At 42.4% G+C, this 23,504-nt stretch overlaps 1 protein-coding gene across 5 annotated transcripts in view; it reads right to left on the bottom strand.

Annotated features, from left to right (window-relative positions):
• The window catches only part of RIN2 (Ras and Rab interactor 2), a 105,076-nt gene that overhangs the window by 21,514 nt on the left and 60,058 nt on the right, over positions 1-23,504 (bottom strand). For 4 of the 5 annotated variants that reach the window (XM_077814147.1, XM_077814145.1, XM_077814149.1 and 1 more), the window contains 5 exons: positions 15,689-15,881; positions 12,813-12,924; positions 10,642-10,714; positions 6,674-6,765; positions 3,434-4,564 (listed from right to left, as the gene is read on the bottom strand). In XM_077814147.1, coding sequence (XP_077670273.1) covers positions 3,434-4,564; positions 6,674-6,765; positions 10,642-10,714; positions 12,813-12,924; positions 15,689-15,881 — 1,601 coding nt within the window. Of the gene's footprint in view, positions 1-3,433; positions 4,565-6,673; positions 6,766-10,641; positions 10,715-12,812; positions 12,925-15,688; positions 15,882-18,610; positions 18,660-23,504 lie in introns of those variants that run through there. The other variant, XM_077814150.1, reaches the window with a different exon arrangement.

Raw genomic sequence — 23,504 nt, 5'->3', positions numbered from 1 at the left:
GGGGGAAAATGAGGCAGGAACTGGCTACTGCAGCTCTCAAAGTGTGCAGAACAGGCCAGGGAAGAGGAAACAGTCAAGATGCCCAAAGTGTCCTGTATCCAGCCTCCACCAGGCCTAGTGGCAACATAAAGCTGCCCTTCCCCACAGGAGGGCAGTCACCTCTCCTCCTCCTGAGCATTCTCAATGGGGTGCAGCTGCGCCTACTGGCTCTAAATCTATCCACTCTTTGTGGCATGGACCATGACTGCCTCTATGGGCTTGTCTTCACTATGGAGCTAAATCGGCGCTGCTGCAATCGATGCAGTGGCATCGATTTAGCGGGTGTAGTGAGGACACGCTCAATTGATGGAGAGTGCTCTCCCATCAATTTCTGTACTCCACCTCAACGAGAGGCAGAAGCAATGTCGGCAGGAGAGCATCTTCTGTCAACATAACGTAGTGTGGACCCCACAGTAACTAGATCTAAGCTACGTCGACTTGAGTTAGGCTACTAATGTAACCCAAACTGGGTCGCTTATATTGACCGGCAGCTGTAGTGTAGACCAGGCTTATGTCTGTAAATGGCCTAGCACAATGGGATCAGAGCAAGTGTATATAATCATAAAATAAACATTTATTAATAACCACCACCAACACCACGGCATACTCTATGAAGGATATTAAAAGGAAACATCTTCCAAACATGCCAGAAGGTGCGGCATATCTATAAGCAAGTTAGATGTACCTACAGTAAGAGCCTTTGGTTATGTCTACACTACAAATATAAGTCGACCTATATTAGTTCAACTTACAGCCACCGCAGTAATTACTGTGGTGGTGCATGTCCACACTGCCTTCCCTTGGGTCAGTGGTGCATGTCCTCACCAGGAGCACTTCCACCGACCTATGAGGGGCAGGTCCCTGTGGGCTGCCCCATGCCTGTTCCCCGCTGGGAATGGGGGGAAGCTGCCTGGGGCTCCTCGCCCCCACCCCATTCCCTGCTGGGAGCAGGGGGAAGCCGCCCGGGGATATTTGCCATCCGGGAGTGGAGTTCCACTGCCCCAGCTTCTCTCCCACCCCACCCCCGCCTGCTCCCCAGGACTCAGGCAGCTTTGTCAGTTTCACAGTTCACTGAGCTGTGAAACTGACAAAGCTGCCCAGTTCCAAACTGGGGTTGGGCGGGATCCAAAGCCACCCCGGCTTCCAGCTGGGAGTAGGGGTTCAAAGCCACCCCGGGTTTTGGCTCCCAACGAGGAGTGGGAGAAAGCCCCCTGGGTTTCTCACCCCAGCTCCCAGTTAGGAGCAGGGTCCAGCCACTCAGCTCTCTAGGGGAGCAGGGGCTTTTTTTTTGTCAATTTGAGGGCTCCTGCCATGAAATTGACAAGACAGGTGATGTAAGGGATGTGGTGTCTACACAGACGTAGTGTTGCCCTAACTACACTGACATAAACCTAATGCCTCTCGTGGAGGTGGAGTTATGATGTCAGTGTAGTAAGGCACTTAGATCAGTGGGAGGAAGGCTGTAGTGTAGACACTGACATAATTAGGCCAACATAAGGGGCCTTATGTCGACCTAACTGTGTAGTATAAACCAGCCCTTTGTCTCATAATGTAACTTTAATAGGAATCATAAATTAACGAACTATTTAGCTGTAGTCACAAGTCTGGTTGCAATTCAGTACCAAAACCATGAAATAAAACACTAGATGGGAGATTAGACTGGTCTTTGTTCTGTTGTAAAAGATTCTGCTATGTAGGACGACTAAGTCTGTCTGCCACATAGCTATCTGTTTAGGTCAGCAACATTTGATGTTCCTGCTCTGCTGTGGTGTTTTGCGGGCTCCAGGAGTGGTGAAAGCAACAGATTGTTCAAATGCAAGTTCCATGTTTGCTTGAACTTCCTCACTGTATAAATTATTTAGAAGAAGCTGCACAAAGAAAGTCAGACGCTCAATCGCTGAAGAAAACTAAGGCAGTTTAGTTACAGTGCTCAATAACTTCAGTCACTCTAATTTACCGAGACATTCAAAAGCAAGCATCATTTTAGCAAGCTATTATGAGACGCACCGGCTGGATTAAACCACACCCTTGCAAAGAACAGTGAAAGTTAAAATCAAACCTTGACCAAATCACAAAAAAGAAGCTCTATTTCTTTGTCAAATATCTAAGATTATGCAGAAACACAATAGAACCGATACTTGTATAGAGCAAAAGCCCAACACACAACGTCCACACAATACTTTTAATTTTCTAACTAAAGCAATCAGAATCTTTTAAATACTCTTGATTTACAGGAAACTTTTCAGAGCGTATTATTTGCCTGGCAGTACTTGTTAACCTCACTCCCTCATTGTTGAATAGCAATGTGACAAAAGCACCTCTTACTCAATACGTTCCAAAATTTCAAAACAAAAACACTAACCACTGCCAGTGAAAGAAATATCTGCCAATTTTAAAAGTCACTAAATTATTCACTGGCTAAACTGTTAGGACACTGAAGTGAGGGGGAAAACAAGCGAATTATGACTGAAATGAGCTCACGAGGAAAGTATTTCTCCTTCAAGGATGTTTACCTCGTCAATGTGGCTTACAAACTCTTTCACTAACACCGCTGAGAAACATCAAGACTAAGGGACAGTCAGAGTTTTTGTACAACCAGTTCACTTTGTACATACACAAGTCATTGTCTGTTAGTAGAATATGCGTATCCATCCAACTATTTCACTTTTGTGCATACACAAATCCCTGACTGTTATAAACATGTATATCCAACTATTTCACTTTTGTTCATACATAAATCCTTCTCTGTTAGTAAAATGTGAACCCAATCATCCAGTTCATTTTCAGACACTTATAAAACACTTACAAACAGAGGGGCACAGAAATCCAGAGATTAGCATCTCCCTCTCCTTTTTATAAAAATCTCTTGTGGAGACAGTGAAAGTTGCCAATAGTGAATGAGAGAGTATTTCGAAGTAAGTTATGAAATCTCTCCATGTCACCATCTGTTTTTCATTTCCAATGTATTTTAATTTTATGGTTGCCATATATGATTAACATATGGGGGGTGCACGTGTGTGTATGTACGCTGTTTTAATTAAATACTAAAAATATTTCCACATACTTCAGAGAAAAAACGCAGTGTAGAATCCGTCAATGTAACATTTCAGCACTTAAATTTTTAAAAGAAATTAGTCACTTGTAAATTAAGTCCAACATTCATCATTACAGTTTTAAGGCAACTTCTCAAAAACTCTTTTGATTCTAACATAGTTGTATGGAACTTTTGCATTTGAGCTTTAAAAAACACAAAAACAAAAACAAAAAAATCAGTGGTTTTGAATTTTGCTAGAAAAATCTATATCCCCAAATCTGGTTCAAAGACTCAGACCACGGATTCAGATTTTTTTTTTTTTTTTAAGTGCCCTGAAAATAGAGACACAATGGTTCTTACCTATTTGGTCTTCTGGAATCAGTGACTCAATGGGGGGGTCCAGTTCAGAGCTCTGTGACAAATAGTTCTTAACTTGTGTCATGAACTGCCGAATTGTCTGTAACATGTCAGTACTCGAAACGTGGCATTCCTTGTTTTCCTGGAGAAAGCTGACATAGTCCTGCACCAGGCACCCAAAATACGTGCGCTTGTCCTGGGACAGCTCTGCAATTTTCTTGATCATCCTCTTTTCGGGGGTCATGAAAGAACTGAACACCCCACTTACTTTCCTCAGCTGGGATTTCACAATCTTGGGAAGAACAAATGAACTATTCCGTTTCTTTTTGGGCTTCAAAGGGGGTGCCATGCTTTCCTGGTCACTTTCCCCTTCAAAGTCCTCCAGGCTGCTGTTAGTGTCCCCTTCGTAGCCAAACAACGGCATACTACGATCAAAATCCAGCGAGTCAGATGAGGAGGTGGAAATGCTCATGTCGCTCAGTCTCTGCCTGCCTCCATTCCACTGTACTAGTGACTCAGAGTTTGTAGCCAAGGTCTTTCTGCAAGCTGTTAAATTTTGCTCACACAGGGCTTCACCTGGATCGCAAGCAGTTTCTGACCCTCGCACTGAGTTATGACTAGATCGAATTACTGCCACAGTCTTTGCATTACCTTCCCCTTCTAAGCTAACAACCTGCTTCTTTAGACGAGGAGGCGGAACAGGGGTTGGTTTCTTCTGCAGCAAATCCAAGTTCCTATATTTGTTATGGTTGACTGTTCCTGGCATGCTCGCCTGCTTTATAGATGTGGAGAGCTGTGGACTTGTGAGAAGGCTATTAATAGAAGGTGGTGGAGGTCTGGGTGGGGGGGAGCGAGGCTTCTCTGTCCCATTCACATCTTGAGTTCTTGGGCTCTGTCTTTTCAAACTTCCACTAACATCCTGGCTGTGCACTTTTAAGAAGAGAGGATTAATAAAACACAAGGCTCCGTTGGTCTGGCTACACTCCAGCTCCGAAGGCGTTCTGGTTCTTATAGAATGCACTCCATTTATAAGGCAGAGCTGACGTGAGTCTTTGCAAGCATTGTCTGAGGGCAGAGGCCTACGGGGAGGTGAAGGATTTGGGGGGTTGTTGTTAGCCGGAGAGCTCCAAAAATCTGAAAATCATTATTGTGTTAACATAAGAATTTAGATATTATGCAGTTGGCTTTCAGAACATTAAACTCAATATAACAATGTTGAAGCATGGAAAACTTTAGGCAAACTTTTCTTTTTTAAAATTTTTTCTTAATAAACCTCATAAAACACTGCCAGACACAACTGAATGCTAAACCTTCAGGCTGCAGCTATTTGTCTACAGAGTTTATAAATATCTTGGCCAATGTGAATCTTCATAGCAAGTAAATTGGGATATACAGAAAAGAATGATTGCTATAAAGTATGCATTATTCCTGTTTTGAGACTCAAATAGACCCTGAGCTAATACCCCCGACCTTGATTAGAAAATAAGAGCCAGATTTTCAGCTTGTGTTAATCAGCGTAGCTCCACCATCATTAGCAGGACTATGCTGATTTACACAACCTGAAGGTTAAGACCTGGGAATTTGCAAATAAACTATATTTTTTGTTTGGAGTAAAAAATAAAACAAGTTAAGCATGACAAGATTGGAATCAGTTTTTCTCCCCTTGGCAGATACTATCTTTAGCCATGCTGATCAGGCGTTCATGTCTCTAAGTGTTTCAACCTGCAGCTGTGCATTTGTAATAATTACACAATTTGTTTGAGTTTTTTAAGATACTCAGCAGCATATAAATAGATTGAATATGCAGGGCCATCAGCAAAAACTGTACTAACACTAAAATCTGTACTAGCTTGACAAATTGTAACTGCAGTCTCCTCATAGCCCTCAGTAAAACATCTGTGAGAGTCTATGGAAATCAGACAACAGTTCCTTCAGCAACCCCATAGACTCCTGTGAACTATACTACAGGTGTTCAACATGCTTCAGCTTGACTCAAAAATGAAGAAACCAGACAGAAATAAATTCGGGCATTAACTGACAGCAATGTTCAAAACTATCTAGATGCTTATATGGCCCCTATTATCACAGCAACTGAGTGTGTCACACAAACAAATTTAACATAAGAACAGCCATACAGGGTCCATCTAGCCCAGTATCCTATCTTCTGACAGTGGCCAATGCCAGGTGCTTCAGAAGGAATTACAGAATAGACAGTCATCAAGTGATCCATCCCGTTGCCCATTCCCAGCTTCTGGCAAACACAGGCTAGGGACACCATCCTTGCCCTTTCTGGCTAATAGTCATTGATGGATCTATCATCCATGAATTTATCTAGTTCTTTTCTAGTGCTCAAGTCCTATTACAGTGCAAATCACTGTGCTAGGTAGTGCACACAAAAGTTTATTAGGCCAAATTCTGCTCTCAGTTAAATGAGTAAGAGGGCCAGATCCTGAAAGGTGCTGAGTGCCCGCAACTCCCACTGACTTCAAATATAATTCAGCATGTCCCCGAGGTGCTCAACCATATCTGTTTCAGGCCCATGTTCAAATTCTGCCAGGTTTCACTTCTGCTTTAGGCTCAAGGCACAGTTTGGGATGTGCCCATATTTGTTTTAGCAGTAGAACTAAGCATTTCCTAGGGACACTCCCCTGCATTTTCCCTCCCACTTGAAAATACTCATCATACCATTGTGAATACATATATTTGACATGTGTTTCTACTTGCGTTCAGATCAGCACACCTCTGAACAGTCAGTCCTAAATCGCTTTGCAAATGTAAGCATGTGCCAATCGGTGTACAGAATGCTGTTCATGATGAATTCCGTTCAAAACCTTCCAGCAATTACCAAACTAAGAGCTATGCTGTACGAGCCAATAACTGCCATTCCACTTTCAGCTGCATGTGCTCTAACCTACAATGCATGTGGGACTGCACCAAACCCTTGCTCTCGGGACTATGGGACTGTATTTGGATCAGTATGAGGTGTTCTGTTGGACAGAGTGCATATAGCTAGACAGAAAGTAGGGGGCAGCAGTATAGCAAACAAAATCACAGAAGCTTATCAGCAGGCTAGGAAGGCAATAGAGTGCCACTAAGTGGGAGAATTAAGCTACTTGCAACAAAAAAATCATCTTTAAAAAAACTAACTGGTCCATCGTTTACCAACGTTTTGTGAAAGGACTATTTGACTGATATGTTTACAATGACACAAGGCAATAAACCTATGTAAATAGTCACACTTACTCAGTCCCAGCTGAGCAATGTCTTCAAGTTCAGCTTCTGTCTTTGCTGCCGCAATAGCATGAGGCAATTTCAAGGTGAATGGCAGGACATCCCTTGTTTTAAAAGGAAGAACAGTATTGGTAATTTTTGCAATTATTTCCATATTTTAAATTTTTCATTATTTCCAGCATATGCAATGACTACAGGTCAGATTCTCATTTACAGCAAAGCTACTTTGAACTGCTCTGCCCGTTTAAAGGGGCCATAAAGTGAGTATGATGTAATTAACAATCTTTTAAGCCCCACTGGTGTAAAGAAACTTTAGTGTAAATGAGAATCAGTCCCCCAATGTTCCTTTCTTCTGGACTGACTCTCCCTGTCCCACCCACTTTTCCTCTTATTACAGCAGTAGCTTTTCCACTGCTCTTTTAGAGTATGTCAGTCTGATTATTGAAACATTCATCTGCCAAAATCAGCACTTTACCCAAAATTCCTATTTGTGCATAAAACTTGAGTTTTGTTCCAATTTAACCTCCAGTTTTCAAAAGGAACCTGAATGAAGACTTAACACAGAGAATACAGAAGTGCTTGTAAACTCTGTCAGTCTGAACATACCTTTAGTTTGAAAAATTTTTTACAATAAATACAACTACATTCATACTACTGTCACCATATCTGTTTTCTACTCAATACGTATTAAAATAATAAATGGATGTTTACATATGGGACTCCACAGATGGTACTTAACTACAAACCACATCGACTATATAAATCCTTTGAAACAAGAACTTAAGAATTACTTTGTCTAAGTACTTTGTGTAAGCATTTATTACATTGTATATTAAATCTCTTCTCTACCCACTTGTTTATACTTGGTACCAGTGCATTTTTAAACACCAGAGTCTGAAAAACTGCAAAATCTGTATTAGAAGTACCTGTGTACTGAGAGTAAGGAAATAAGAACTGGTCATGTAGCAAAAATGTCCTACACACTTTTATGTACATTCAGATACAACTGGTATCAATACAGGTGATTTATTTTCAGAACTGTAAGCACATTGAGCATCTGGTGTAATACAGACAACAGCTCTTTGATCAATGAATTGCCATATTTGATGTTTACACCCTCAAAAATCAGCAACAGCAAACTCCAAACCGATGAAAATCACAAACGTTTGCAGTGAGTTGACACACTTACTAACAAGTAATTGAAAGGACACTGTCAACATCTCCATGGGCCAAAATCTGAACTCCATTTTAATCTAGGGAGGAATGTCTCCAAATGCTAAATATACAGAGTAAAATTCTGATCCTCCTTAAGGCTATGGCAAAATTCCCATTGATCTCACCGGGGCACAGATTTCACCCATCAGCTGGGATTTTCAAAAGAGCCTAAAGAAATCAGGCACCCAAATCTTACTGAATTTCACTGTGACTTTGGTACCCAGCTCTCACAGGCTCCTTTGCAAACCCCAGCTGTATTTTTTTAAATTCTCCATTCTTGTCAAGAATCTATCCTGTTTTCTCTTTGGCCATGTCTACACTTATCGGGGATCGACACTGCTGTGACTGATGCAGTGGGGGTCGATTTAGCGGGGCTACTGAAGACCCGCTAAATCGACCGCAGAGCACTCTCTGGTCGACTCCGGTACTCCACTGGAACAAGAGGAGTAAGGTAAGTTAATGGGAGAGCGTCTCCCGTTGACGCCAGTGTGGTGTAGACACCACAGTAAATCAATCTAAGCTACGTCCACTCCAGCTCTGTTATTCACGTACCTGGAGTAGCATAACTTAGGTCTACTTACCCCGGTAGTGTGACAAGGCCTTAGATATACTAAGAGATGTCATGTACTCCCTCTGATGCTCTGTCACAGTCACTGACTACAGCTTCCCCCAGTACTTTGCATATTCCCACTTATATCCCACATGATGCCAAGACACAGTCTGAAAAGGATAGGAACGGGAATGTTTTCTGCTGCTTGAGAAAGAGCAAAATAAGATATTCAAAGAAAGACATTGGCAGGGAAATAAACCGCAAGCTTCTAGGAGCATCTTGATAATGTCGGAAGGTAAAAAAAAAAAAATAAAAATCAATCTATTAAAACCCCTGGATATGATTTCAGGTGCGGGTGTCTTTATGAATATCCAGGTGTAGCATTTTGGAATAGTTACAGCTATGTGTGGATATGCATCACCCTTCTATTTTCTCCTCACTTTTCTTTGTCTTTCTCTGTATGAGGGTGCAGCAAGAAAGGAAGCAGGGCTGCAAATTGGTGCACAGCTGCAGGGACGGTGCAGTCTTGCATCCACCCTTGCAATTCCTGATTTTCCCAGGCAGGATGATTCCATGCAACTGCTGGGCCTTAACTGGAAATTCAGGATCAACCTTGCCCTGAACAAAAATGAATGTAAAGCCCCATATGGAAAATTAAAAGCTATTTTGACAAAATGGAATTTTAAACAGAGTGTGAATGGGGATGAGATAGGGGACCTTTCACTGCTAGGTTACCAGTTTCAATCCAGTCTGGCTCAGTCACTCTCTGAGTGCTGTTAAGTTATTTATATGAATGAGCTTGTCTTCTACCATGTGCATCTATAGCAGGAGTGGGCAAACTACAGCCTGCGGGCTGGATCCAGCCCGTCAGGGCTTTGGATCCGGCCCGCAGGATTGCCCCCCCATGGTGCCGCAGGCCCCGCGCCGCTCTCAGAAGCAGCCAGCACCAAGTCCCTGCAGCCCCTGGGGAAGGGGAGGTAGAGGGCTCTGTACATTGCCCTTGCCTCCAGGCACCACCCCCCGCAGCTCCCATTCGCTGGCAACAGGGAACCACGGTCAATGGGAGCTTCGGGAGAGGTATCTGGAGGCACGGCAAGGGCAGCGTGCGGAGCTCTGTGCTCCCCCTCCCACAGGGGCTGCACAGGGATATGGTTCCGGCTGCTTCCCGGACTGGTGCGAGGCCAGGGCAGGCAGGCTGGGAGCCTGCCCTGGCCCCGGTGCGCGCTGCTGCCACATCGAAGCCACTTTAGGTAAGTGGCACCGGGCTGGAGCCCGAACCCCTCCTGCACCCCAACTCCCTGTCCTGAGCCCGCTGTTGCACCCCACACTCCTCCTGCACCCCAACCCCCTGCCCTGAGCTCCCTCCCACACCCTGCACTCCCTCCCGCACCCCAACCCACTGCCCCGGCCCTGCATACAATTTCTCCACCCAGATGTGGCCCTCTGCACAAAAAGTTTGCCGACCCCTGGTCTCTAGCATCTAGCACAATGGGGTCCTGATCTTGGGGGTTCTGTGTGCTCCATAACGTAAACAACAACAAGAAGGTTGGTGCTCTCAGTCTCCAGTGGGTAAATATTCACACTGCCATAAATCACCACCATAACCAACAATAATTGGCAACCTTGTTGGCAGTCTGAACCAAGGAGATCCAACTCCGCCTTTAGAACAGATTCCCCAAGATATGAAGTTTGGCCTTACTCTACCTGTTCTATGGCTAAACATAGGACTTGAGTCCCCGGAGCTATCAATCCAGGACTTGTGACAAGTACTGAATTCACAGTAAGATGAATTTAAGGGGCACATATCAGGCACTTCAACACACACGCAACAGGGAGAATCAGTGAGGCAACTGTTTAACAAGACCATCATAACACTGAAATCTGTCAAAACTTTCACATTTTTTCTTCAGTTTACAAATCTTTTGTTCTTAGCTTCAGTTCATACTCTCTTGTTATTTAGCCAGTTATCCTCTAAAACAGTCTACTAATATTTATAGATTAGTAATATTTATACTAGACTTAACGTAGCTAGCAGTCTAGGTACTTATCTAAGCCAAGAAACAAATGGAAGTCAACCCTACCCAACCTTGGCAAAAGGAGATGATGATGATGAATATTTATACCATATTTAATCAAGAAAATCCTTATGGACGGTTACTCATTTTTAAGGATGTCTAGCAAATGCTACTCAAAACATAACATGATACAATCTTACCTGCTAATACAGTAGAAAGCGATGAGCCTGAATAAATCAGCAAAACTTATTCCAGAGCCCTCCAAAGAAAAGGCTGCAAAGAAAGATTATGAAAAAAACAGATCAGTCTTTTAATGCACATTCCAAGAAACCAGGCTTAATATAAACACTCCTGGCTTTTGCACAGCGTAAGTAGTTTGCAGCATCAAACTGACTACTGTTTTGTTAATCAAAAACAATTGTGTGGAGGAGTATGTGTCTCAGTCAAAAACATTCTAGTAAACATACCGATAGTCTGGGCAGTGGGTTTGTTTTTTACATTCCAAACGTGTTCTAATCCTTGGGAAATGAATCAAAGAGATTAAAATTGCACAACTTCTAACAGAACAGCCAGTCAACACTGAGACCTTGTGTTATGCATAGTACTAATATAGACAAGTTAATTAAAAACCTCTTTCCTTCTCTTGGCACCCATCCTTTCCATTTTTTGCCTCAATTACATTAGCAGCAATATAGTAACCACTGGTAAGGATCGGTGGCAAATCTATGAATCATTCTCCTTTTAACAAAACTCTTCAATCAAGTCTCATTCATACTAATGCTTTGTGATAGCTATTACGAATTCTTTAGCTAAATATTTTTTTCTAATAAAGTTGCACTAGAACTTTTCTAAAAATTCAAACATTGTTATTTTAAATACACAGAAATAATAAAGATCTTTACCATGTAATTTCCACCACGGTTTTGTATTGATATCAATACATGTTTACAGATCATGGATAAATATTAATACAAGCTGGTACAAATCCATTAACTTCAAACACAGAGCTACCCATTCCCGTCAGTAGTAAATGTCACTCTGAGTAAATAAGCCATGTAAGTAAAGACTCAGGGGCATAGTAATGGATAAACATATGAAAGAAAAAAAGCTCAATCACATAAGGACACTATAAAAGGATAAAGGTCTTGATAGCTTTTCCTTCATAGATCATTCATGAAGAAGGCTGCTTAGCTGAAACTGTTGCTAAATTTCAGTCGCAGTTTCCAGCACATTGTTAAAATAACCCCCCTTTGTTCTATTTGCAGTTTCCAAACTGTGCTCCAATCTGAGGAAGATACAGCTTCCTCTTTTTATTTTCAGTTTTACCTAGAACTGTTTTTCACTCCCTCTTTTCACAGAGATCACTACAGCTTTGTTTTGAAACTTACTGGAACCCTGCCTATGTTTTATTTCTAGTAACTAACGGTATGTCTTCACTACTGATGCCAAAGCGCTGCCATGGCAGCACTTTAACCTGGCTATGTAGTCGCGGCACCAGCGCTGGGAGAGAGCTCTCCCCGTGCTGTAAAAAACCCACCCCCAAGAGGGGAGCAGCTAACAGCGCTGGGAGCCGCTCACTGTCTACACTGCCACTTTACAGTGCTGAAACTTGCATTGCTCAGGGAGGTGTGCTTTCACACCCCGAGTGAGAAAGTTTCAGCGCCGTAAAGTGGCAGCGTAGACAAGGCCTGAGACATGGAACAAATAATACTTGCATCATCATGAAAACCAAGGATTATTAGAAATGTTTCTCAATGGGGTTAAATTTCTGACCCCATGATTGGTGAAAATTGTTCTTAAATCTGAGAAACAAGTAAATGACTAAAAATAATACATAAACCCAGATTCTCCTTTGTGCCCAGGGCAAAGATGTGCCAGAAGAGAAGTCACCTGGTGGAGGGTGATGGTGGCATCATCATGGAAGGACAGTTTTAAATTCTGGTAGGGTTCTATGGAAGCCTCACAAGTGGAGACTGCCTATAACAAGCACTGAGGCCCCCATTCAGCATGGTACTTATGTGCATGCCTTAACTTTAAGCATATGAGTATTCTAATTGACTTCAGTGGGACTACTCACTTGCTTATGGCAAGTTAGGCATATATTTTTAAGTACCTTATTTAATCAAAGCCTTACTCTGCACATTGCCCAACCCCTCCAGGGCCAGCCTCACTCACGTGAAGGTCTGCCCAGATGGCTTAGGAACCCTCAGCAGAGTGGGGGTTGTAGGCAGCTTGCACTGTTATTCCTTTGACCCTGGTTGACTTTTTTTTTTTTTTTTTTGCTGCCTACAGTCTAGAGCCGGGTTTCATCGATGCAAAGTGAATCTGGCCCATACAGTATAGCAAATGACTCCCATAATACATGACTTACTATATGTGCTTTCTTTTATTGCAAATTCCTTGAGGCGAGATCCAAACTCATTGGGTAGACGGAGCGATAGGACTTTCTTCTGCATTCTTGTGGATTTCCTAACCAGAAAGATCTATCGAGGGGGGCGGAAAAATAAGATTTTAGAAATCTTTATTATAGATGCTTTTCATAGATTTTAAGGCCAGAAGGGACCATTAAAATAATCTAATCTGACCTCCTCCATAACACAGGCCAGAGAACTTTCCCAAAATTCCTAGAGCAGATCTTTTACAAAAACATCCAATCTTGATGTAAAAATGGTCAGTGATGGAGCATCCACCATGACCTTTAGTAAATTGTTCCATGGTTAATTACTCTCACCATTAAAAATTTATACCTCAGTTCCAGTCTACATTTATCTAGCTTCAACTTCCAGCCATGTGATCATGTTATATCTTTCTCTACAAGATTGAAGAGCCCATTATTAAATATTTGTTCCCCATATAGATACAAGGAGCTCCGTCTATTTAGCTCATCACTACAGGCATGTTTTCTAATCCTTTAATGATTCTTGTGGCTCTTCTCTGAACCCTCTCCCATTTATCAACATCCTTCTTGAATTGTGGGTATCTGGATACAGTATTCCACAAGTGGTCACACCAGTGACAAAAACAGAGGTAAAATAACTTGTTTACTCCTACTTGAGATTCCCCCATTTATGCTCCCCAGGATTGCATTAGTTCTTTCTGGCCACAGAGTCACACTAAGAGCTCATGTTCATCTGATTATCCACACACCACATCTTTCAGAGTCACTGCTTCCCAGGACACAGTCCCCCATCCTATAAGTGTGGCCTACATCTTTGTTCCCAGTGGTCTACATTTACATTCAGCTGTATTAAAATGCATATTGTTTGCTTATATCCAGTTTATTAAGTGATCTAGCTTGCTCTCCATTACTAACCTGTCTTCCTAAATCCAGTAATTTATGGTGGAATTAAACTACAGAAATCTTTTAGAAAGATCCCATTTTCATTTTAAAAGACAAAATGACAGAGTCTCCACTATATCCATCTGTATGCTGCTTCAATGGTTAAATTACCCTCACTATTAAAAAAAGGTGAGCTTTATTTCTAGTTTGAATTTCTCTAGCTTCAACTTCCAGGGTTATACATTTTGAAACACAACATGTAAATTTTGATTTGATTACAGGGATAATAGAGCTGAAAAAGTAAAATCTGGGATATTCAAAGGAATTTAAGTGAGTTAAGGTGCCCAATTCCCACTGAAATTCACTTCAGTTGAAGGTTTGCTTTTTTAAATGGCTTTATAAGCACTTTTCTGGTCCCCTCCCAATGTTTATAAGGGGCTTTTCATCAAGAAAGAAACTAACTTTGGTCCCAGTCTTGCAGGCTTCTTTTCACATATTTGAGGAATAATCCATATAAGTCAACAGGGCTCCACATGGACAGTGAAGTCCACCCACATGGAGCTCATTGAAGGACTGGAGCCTAACTGCAGAGGGGAAACAATGACAGTGACTGTACACAAATGCTGTCACTGGCACAAAGTAAACAAAAGGAGGAAAAAATGGTTTTCTACTAATTGCTTTCAGCTTAGGCACACTATTACTCATAATAATGGAAGATCAACATTTTCAGACAGAAATGAGCTATTTAAATTGATGATGGCCCTTTTAGGCCCGAAGCCAAGTGTGATGTGCTGATAGAAACAGATTTTTGTTTGCACTTGTAAGCCTAGCAGGTCAGATTCTTTCCTGCACAGAGATCTGCTGAGGGTACGAGAAAGAGGGGTACCATAAGAGAGCCAGATAAGGCTCCCCGAATTAACATGCTGCATCTAATCCAGCTCCGGCACAGGCTAGAGAGATCTGGAGTCTCAGAGTCCCCAAGGCTCATACACCAGCCAAGAACTAATGGAGTGCAGTTGCACCTCACGCTGCCCACTCCCACCTCTGACAAGTCCCCTGTGCCAGGACGTGGGGTGCACCTAGAGAAGAAACTGGCTACTCCAGCTTTACACTAGCCCAGAGCTCCCTCACCTTGGGAGAATTTTTAGCTGGGCCCAGGGTCCAGCCCAGCAAATCTAATAATAGTGTGACCCACTGGTCAGTGTGCTTTACAGGTCCCTCCTCTGTGCGTGATCCATAGAGAACATGAGTCATCTACAGCCCCAGCTAGAGAGGCAGGGCTCTGTAGCTATATCAGCTCATGTTTTTGGCCCTAGTTCAATCCACAAAGCGTCAGCCAAGATGGTGGCTATCACATAAGGGGGATGACTCATCCCAGACTTGAACTGCTGTGGCTTTAAGGGATGAGCTTCCTTTTATGCATGCAATCCACTGGTGAGTGTGTGCTACATTAGGAAGAGATACTTTAAATAAATTGAAAAGGAGTACTTGTGGCACCTTAGAGACTAACCAATTTATTTGAGCATAAGTTTTCGTGAGCTACAGCTCACTTCACTGGATGCATAAAGTGGAAAATGCAGTGAGGATGTTTTATACACACAGACCATGAAAAAATGGGTGTGTATCACTTCAAAAGGTTTCCTTCATTATCATACATATTGTAAGGAGAGTGATCACTTTAGATAAGCTATTACCAGCAGGAGAGTGGGGTGGGGGGGAGAGAAAACCTTTTGAAGTGATAAACACCCATTTTTTCATGGTCTGTGTGTATAAAACATCCTCACTGCATTTTCCACTTTATGCATCCGATGAAGTGAGCTGTAGCTCACAAAAGCTTATGCTCAAATAAATTGGTTAGTGTCTAAGGTGCCACAAGTACTCCTTTTCTTTTTGCGAATACAGACTAACACGGCTGCTACTCTGAAACCTTTAAATAAATTAAAACATTTTGAAGATTTGTCTCTTACTCCAGGAGGCTGGGACTGCAGAATTTCCACTGCTTCAGCATCATTCAGGCCAAGCTGTAGCCACACAGGATGGGTGTGGAGAAGTTTATCCAGTATGCTGAGTTTATTGGAAAGACTGTCATAGCCAGAGTCCCGGGGACAGCCTTTTAAGTCCTTTTTCTCAGTGCAGACATTATCCATGTCTTTTACCGGGCTATGAGGAAGAGAATTAAACAACAATTAAAATGTAGGCAGGTACATTACTCAAAGAACAAACAATTCTACAAACAGGGAATTCTCTTAAATGACAACACTGTGGGTATCCCCCTTACTAGGTATTTCTTCTGTTGAGATTTCACATCACTAGTATCATATCACAAATTCTCTTCAAGAGCAAGTTATAGTACATTACTGTGAGGTGGACAATAGCCTTTTGAAGTCCAGCAATTAACTACAAGGAGATACCATACACACCTATATGCATGCCTGTCTATATTAATTAAGTAGGGTATCAATTTTAATATCCATTCCTCTCTTATGTTCATGTTAAGAGAGTTTGTTTTATTATTATTCAGATATTTTTATTCCCATCTGGATCCCAAAAGTTAGCACCTACAGAAACCTTGCCCCACTCAAGTTCATTCAAAATGCTGCTCAGTGCTCTTACCATGGCACTCCCCTCTTTGCACCACTCAATTGGCACTCCCTTTTCCTCCACACGATACACCTGCTTCTTCTCTTTGCTGTTAAGGCTCTTCATGGCTTAGGCTCCCCCTAACTAGCCACTCTACTAATCTATCACAACACTGACTGCCACTTTTGCTCCACCAGTGCTCCGGTCACTCAGCTTCTCCTTCAAACACCTCTATGCCTTCTCCCTTGATGACCCTTGTGCATGGGAGAAACCCCTCCAAAAAAATTCAAACGATCCTCCTTAAGACTCACCTTAACTATGATGCCTACAATATGTTGCCAGCTGACCACAATGAGCTGTGACTATCACTTACAGTGCAAAACTGGCTTGTTTCACCAATCCCTCATCCTCCCATTTACCCATCTGTTGTGTTTTATCATAATCAAAGACTGTACGCTCTTTGGGACAGAGACTACTTTTGTCCTTCCTGTGTGAACAGCACCAAGCACAATGGGACTCTGATCCTGACCAGGGCCTGTAGGTACTAAAGTAATGCAAACAAACATGGCCTGCATTTTAAACCCACTTTCTTCCAGCTTCTCTATCAGACATTTTACTGTGTGTCAAAGTGAGGCCTTTCATCACTACCTTTTTTAAAATGTCCTTGCCTCGCAATTGAAAATAAACAGATAAACAGACGTATAAAGTTTAAAGTGCTTTGGTTTTGACACTTAATTCTTCCCAAGTAGGGAAAGAAGGCAGAAGCTGTCCCTAAAAGGGGAACTTGGCAAGCTAATCTGAGTTAAATTTATTTTGTGGCAGGGTAGCAAGTTATTAAAATACTTGTTTAACTGAATAATAACAACATGCGCTAGGGCTGCTGATACTACATACTAAAAACATGCGCTTGCAAAGAAACTAAATGAACCCAGCACTGTATGGTTGTTTTATTCAAATTTTCTTCTTCAATTCCAAACTTTTCAACACGCAGTATGGCTTGCGCATGAATGTCTGCAGTCCTTCCTTATTTCCCAACTAAAGAACATCCTGTGTTGTTCGAAACAATTACGGAACTGTTACTTTGGCAACTGATCTCCTGATGCAAAAACTAGAGCAGGCACAGGAAAACTCTGAGCACAAGTGCTGTATGCCCTAAAGATCAAGAGCAGAGATGTTGTCCCTCCTAATGAAAGAACGTGGCTCTCTGTCCTACCAGTCACACCAGACTACATTGTGCCTTTACGATCTGCCCTGAGTAAGAAGGGCTGGCATGTAGCTCCGCCAGACCAGGGACCAAACTGTAGGTCACATTTCCTCCATGCTCCCTGCTTGTTCTGAAGGGGGAGTAAGTTGCTTCACCCCTTTTCATGGATCAGCTCATTCTCCACTATGCACCCAGCCAGCCATTCTAGTCAGAATAGGATGGGCAGAGCCATGCCCCACACCCCATTGCTCCCCCACTCCCTGACTACTTGCTCACAGCCAGGACAGCTGGACAAACAGTCCCAGTTCTCCCCACTATGGTCAAAGTCTCAGAAGGAAAACTGGGGGAAGGGGGGCACGCCTTACTCACTCTTATTCCATGGCTAAGTAAGAGCCGCAACAGTCATTAAAATTTTATATGACCACGATGTGTCCAATCACCACCTGCCTGGCTTGCATTTCCCCATTCCCCTACCCTCCATCTCTGCTTGTTACATTAGAATACAAGCTATAAGTAGAGACAGTACCTTTTATATTTGCAAAACACCTAGGCTGCTGTTGGTGCTGCCAGAAACAAATGATAAGTTATAACCAGTTAGAGATTTTTTACTTCTGCAATCAGTCATGTTTTCTGAAGCTGTCACTCAAACAGTCTAACACATTTTCTACAGAAACTTTCTGCTTTTGCCTTCAGAGCAAGTTAGCAGTACTCAAGCCAAATGAATTTTCCAAGCCAGAGAGGTTTTTTTTTGGGGGGGGGGGGGGCGGCTAAAGAAGATCTTTTTAATAGAATCGGCTGCGAACTTAACCACGTCAAGACTATTGCCTTTTGCCTACTCAGGCGATGGAGACAGAGGGAGTAAGTTTTACTCATGTAAGAACATCAATGTTAACTGTAAGAGAAGCAGCATTACTGGCATCAGCAATGCACTGCTCGCTTAAATAACGATATTTAAAGAATGCCAAGGGATAACGTACGTGTACATGTGTCCTAGCTCCCCACTATTTACCAGTGGATTAAAAGCAACTCAGATCTTAATGCTTCCAAACACACAGTCATACACGCCCTTTATGCTATATGTAAGAAGATTAACCTTGACACCTACTTATTTAAGCCAGAGAGTGTTTATCAGAAGGTCTATCCACACAAACCATTCCACATGCCAGATACAGGAAGAAACATAGTACAGGTGTCCACACCTCCGTAACCTAGATACACAAAATTAAATTGCAGAAGCTCCTTGCAGCTGTGTGCGTTGGCCTCTCACATAGAGACAAAGGATTATGGACACATCAGTGTAAAGTGTCTTTCCACCCCTACCAAATGCTCTCTGATTCACATGAACTAATGCTTTAGAGCAGGATCAGCAGTGGCTCATCTTAGCAACCCCACACAAGTTGACTCGGAACAAATTGTCCTTTTTAAATATATAATATTCCCATTCCCTACAGGTTTTCTTCATAGTAGATGAAAGGAAGAGACACCAGTCTTGCATGAACCAGTCATGCGTGAACTAAAATTCCAGGAATACCAGTTGGCAAATGATTATATAACCTGCAAATCATTTATGCACAGCTAATTTAATAGACACCAGGGGACAAATCCAGCCAGCCATTTACACCACTAGAAGGGCACTTTTACACCACCATAGTGTAAATGAGAATCAAGCCCTTAGTCTTTGCATTTTCTTTAAGAAATGGTCCACAAACCAAAGGAATAAGGACTATTCCAGCGAGAAGGGGGTTACAGATATACAATCGAAACTGGAGAAGTGCTGAAAAACTCCTTGGGATCTTGTCATGTATTGTTTCTTTGAAAACAACAAAAAGAAAAGGAGTACTTGTGGCACCTTAGAGACAAGTCCTCCTTTTCTTTTTGCGAATACAGACTAACACGGCTGTTACTCTGAAACCTTTGAAAACAACAGTACCTTAACACTGAACAATAGAAAGTTAGAAGGGTATTTGATTGAGATAGTAGATACTAAAAAGTTGATACAACTTACATTGTGCAATAGCAGAAGAAGTTTAAAATGCATTTCATTTTATTATTTAATGACTCTCCCGGTGTTTTATCAGGATATCTTCTGTTGATATTCAAGACGAGTGGCAAGTAAACCAGAAAACCAAAGCAAACATATCTGCATGGAAGTTCTGTAGGTTTGAGATAAAACTGTTATAGATTCTGGTATGTTTTGCACTGATTATGTTCAAATCCCCCGAGAAAGATTTATATTCTCCCTAGGTTTCAGCGTAACTCACATGGGGACTAAAGAAAACCAGTCATTTTGCCTAGTTTGTTTATGTTCATGAAACCCCACAATTATGTGGGAAATACTTGGAAGGTAAGAGCTGAAATGAATAATTAGCTGTATCTTAACTACAATTAACTCAAGGTAATAAGTCCACAGCGCAGGTTGAAACTTGTAATCAGTATGATCTACTGCCTGTAAACAGAGGGCTGGAATGAGTGTCCACATCCATGCGCACACTTCTGCCACCTAACACGTCTGTTTCCCCTCGGATTGTCAGCTATAGTGGCTTTTTCATCAGTTTCTCAATCCCCTCTTGATCTCTTGCTTTGACCCTGTAACTTGTACTCCTGACTCTGTTTTTTTTCATTCTTAGTCCCCTATAATCAGTTCATTTCGGGCCTCAGCTGGCCCTTCTTTACCTGAAGGAGCAGGCCTTTAGTTGCTTTTGCTATCTCTACCCATCATTGCTTAAGTTCAGATGACTTGCTCAGGCATTATCAATACAGACCACCTCCATATACAGTATTTCTCTTTGTTAGTCCAGGAAGTGATACAAAAAAAACCGAAACCGATATAACAGGATTTTGTTGTGCTTAACAGCCATGTCCATTCTGGGCTTTGGAATCAAAACTACAGTTCTTCGGCAGTGAAGCCAAGAAAGCCCCACTGAAGCCCTCACCAAAACTGCAGAAACTGAAATCAACCAGTGTTGATTTTAAAACACCTGTAGTTAGAAATCTAATATGAAATCAGTGATATCTAAGGAAAAGATACCTTTTCAGGAGAGGGCACAAAAGAATAGCTGTTCTCGTATACAAATGGGGGATTATAGAATCTTTAAAGGTTTTTGCCCATTCCTAGGCCAAGTCTCTTCTTAATTCCTGCAAGCTTTACTGTGATAGTTTATCCCTTCCCGAGAGAAAATTATCTTCTCAGAGCAAAAGGGCAGGATAGACACACCCCAAAACACAGGAGATCTGGCTAGTCTGCTGTTCATATAACAATGAGTTTAACCCACAAAGGTTAGGAAATTCAAAGCTGAGTCCTTATTGTTTCCCGGGACTGTTGCAAACAGGATGGTGGGTCTGATTCCCATTTACACGAAGGCCCCTATATACCACCCAGGAAGCAGAAAAGAACCTTAAAGTGATCTTTAAATTTAATCTATGCTCACTGTAAAGTCTGTTGTAATAACTGGGCCTACAAATTTACCTTAATTGTGAGCTCAACTGTAAAAAGTAGGGCTGTCAATTAATCGCAGTTAACTCACGCGATTAACTCAAAAAAATTAATCGCGATTAATCGCTTATGCCAGATATGCGAAATATTCATATGCCCCTTCATGCTTCAGCCACCATTCCAGAGGACATGCTTCCATGCTGATAACGCTCGTTAAAAAAAATGCGTCCATTAAATTTGTGACTGTACTCCTTGGGGGGAGAACTGTATGTCTCCTGCTCCGTTTTACCCGCTTTCTGCATATATTTCATGTTATAGCAGTCTTAGATGATGACCCAGCACATGTTCGTTTTAAGAACACTTTCACAGCAAATTTGACAAAATGCAAAGAAGGTACCTGTGTGAGATTTCTAAAAATAGCTACAGCACTCGACCCAAGGTTTAAGAATCTGAAGTGCCATCCAAAATCAGAGAGACGAGGTGTGGAGCATGCTTTTAGAAGTCTTAAAAGAGCAAAAACAACAAGGAGTCCAGTGGCACCTTAAAGACTAAGAGATTTATTTAATCATAAGCTTTCGTGGGTAAAAACCCCACTTCTTCATGTTGCATCTGAAGAAGTGGGGTTTTTACCCACGAAAGCATATGCTCAAATAAATCTGTTAATCTTTAAGGTGCCACCGGACTTCTTGTTGTTTTTGTCGATACAGGCTAACACGGCTACCCCCTGATACTTAAAAGAGCAACACTGATGTGGAAACTATAGAACCCAAACCACCAAAAAAGAAAATCAACCTTCTGCTGGTGGCATCTGACTCAGATGATGAAAATGAACATGTGTCAGCCCACATTGCTTTGGACATTATCAAGCAGAACCCATCATCAGCATGGAAGCATGTCCTCTGGAATGGTGGTTGAAGCAGGAAGGGACATATGAAACTTTAGCGCATCTGGCACGTAAATATCTTGCAACGCCGGCAACAACAGTGTCATGCGAATGCCTGTGCTCACTTTCAGGTGACATTGTAAACAAGAAGCAGGCAGCATTATCTCCTGCAAATTGTAACCAACCTTGTTTGTTTGACTGATTGGCTGACCAAGAAGAGGGACTGAGTGGACTTGTAGGCACTAAAGTTTTACATTGTTTTATTTTTGAATGCAGTTTTTTTTGTACATAATTCTACATTTGTAAGTTCAACATTTATGATTAACAGATTGCACCACAGGAATTTTAAAGGGCCATTACTGATTGCACATATTTCAGAGACATGAATTATGCTGCTGTAGTTGTAGTAGCAATAACTGAGCTGCTGTCCCTTCCTGGAGTCTAAGGTCTTGTGTAAAGGCATATCTACACCGCTCTGTAATTCAGACTTTGGGGGTGTGAACAGCAGTGTGCACTAAAGGGCTGCGCTGTAACTCCCCTGTGTGGACCCTGCAGGTGTGAACTAAAAGGTTCCTTCTTTGCATTAACGTAGTTCTGTTTGAAGAGGACTGTTAAGGAGAACTAGGAACCTTTCAGATCATGCCTGCATCGTCCACATGGGGGAGTTCTAGCAAAGCAGTTTGGTGCTCACTGCTGTTCACACCCCTGTAGTCCAAACTATTAGGTAGTTTAGATGTGTCCTAAGTCTAAGGCCTTGTCTAAGGATTTGCTCCAATGACAGCTATCAGTGTAGCTACACTGGTCCACCCTGGAGTGTAAACAGATAGAGTAATTGTTTGCAGACTGTCTGACTATACTAGGGACTGTGCTGGTGCAGCTCGGATGACTGTCATTATAGCAAAGCCGCAGCCAAGACAAGCCCTGAGAGGATGGTGGAGCTTTCCCTCTTCATGCACACAAAACACATCGAGTCTTTTCCCTGCTCTGTAACTTCAGGTATGTCTTCACTGCAGAGAGAACTCAGTGCTCAGCACCTGGGTCTGAGCAGCAGGTTAGCCTAGCCCAGGTGTGAGCAAGCACACTGCAAATTCCTACCCAAGTTACTGTGTTCTCACAGGTGCTGTTCTCACCAGTGTGTTACTGGAACGTCTGTGGGCATATCCCATGGCTCTCCATGCTGCAATAAGCTGATCCACTCAATCATTTTTTCAGTAAACTGGGGGAGAACCTGTCTGTCCTTCTGGGCACAAGGGGGAACTCTGGGAAGGCACTGGAAGACTAGCAACCTGAGTGGTTTAGCTTGTGTCCTCAGCAATGTAGCTAGGTTACCAGCCCCAAGGTAGCGCTGTAGCCTACAGCTCCAGACAGGCCAGCCAGCCCACGTTCAAGACACCACCTCAACTGGTTTCCAGGCCACTTTTACTTTGTCTCCACTCCTCAGATACTAGGATGATGGGTATCATGGTCTCTAGACAGACAGACAAACAGAGGCCCTGTGTCTCGAATCTGACTCTGGGGTCCTCACACCTCCCTGACAGCGCAGCTTAATGAAGACTTGCTGCCAGCTCTTCCTTTAGTCATCAGAACCTCTGAGTCCCAGCTCCTCAAGGAAACTTCACTAGAGTGGAAGGGCTGCACAGCAGTCAAGGCAGCAACTAGCTGCATAACTTTCCAGTGTAGCGT

This window comes from Eretmochelys imbricata, chromosome 3 (genome assembly GCF_965152235.1).
Source record: "Eretmochelys imbricata isolate rEreImb1 chromosome 3, rEreImb1.hap1, whole genome shotgun sequence".
NCBI lineage: Eukaryota > Metazoa > Chordata > Testudines > Cheloniidae > Eretmochelys > Eretmochelys imbricata.
Note: the sequence above shows the minus strand (reverse complement) of the source record. Positions and strands in the feature narration are given on the sequence as shown.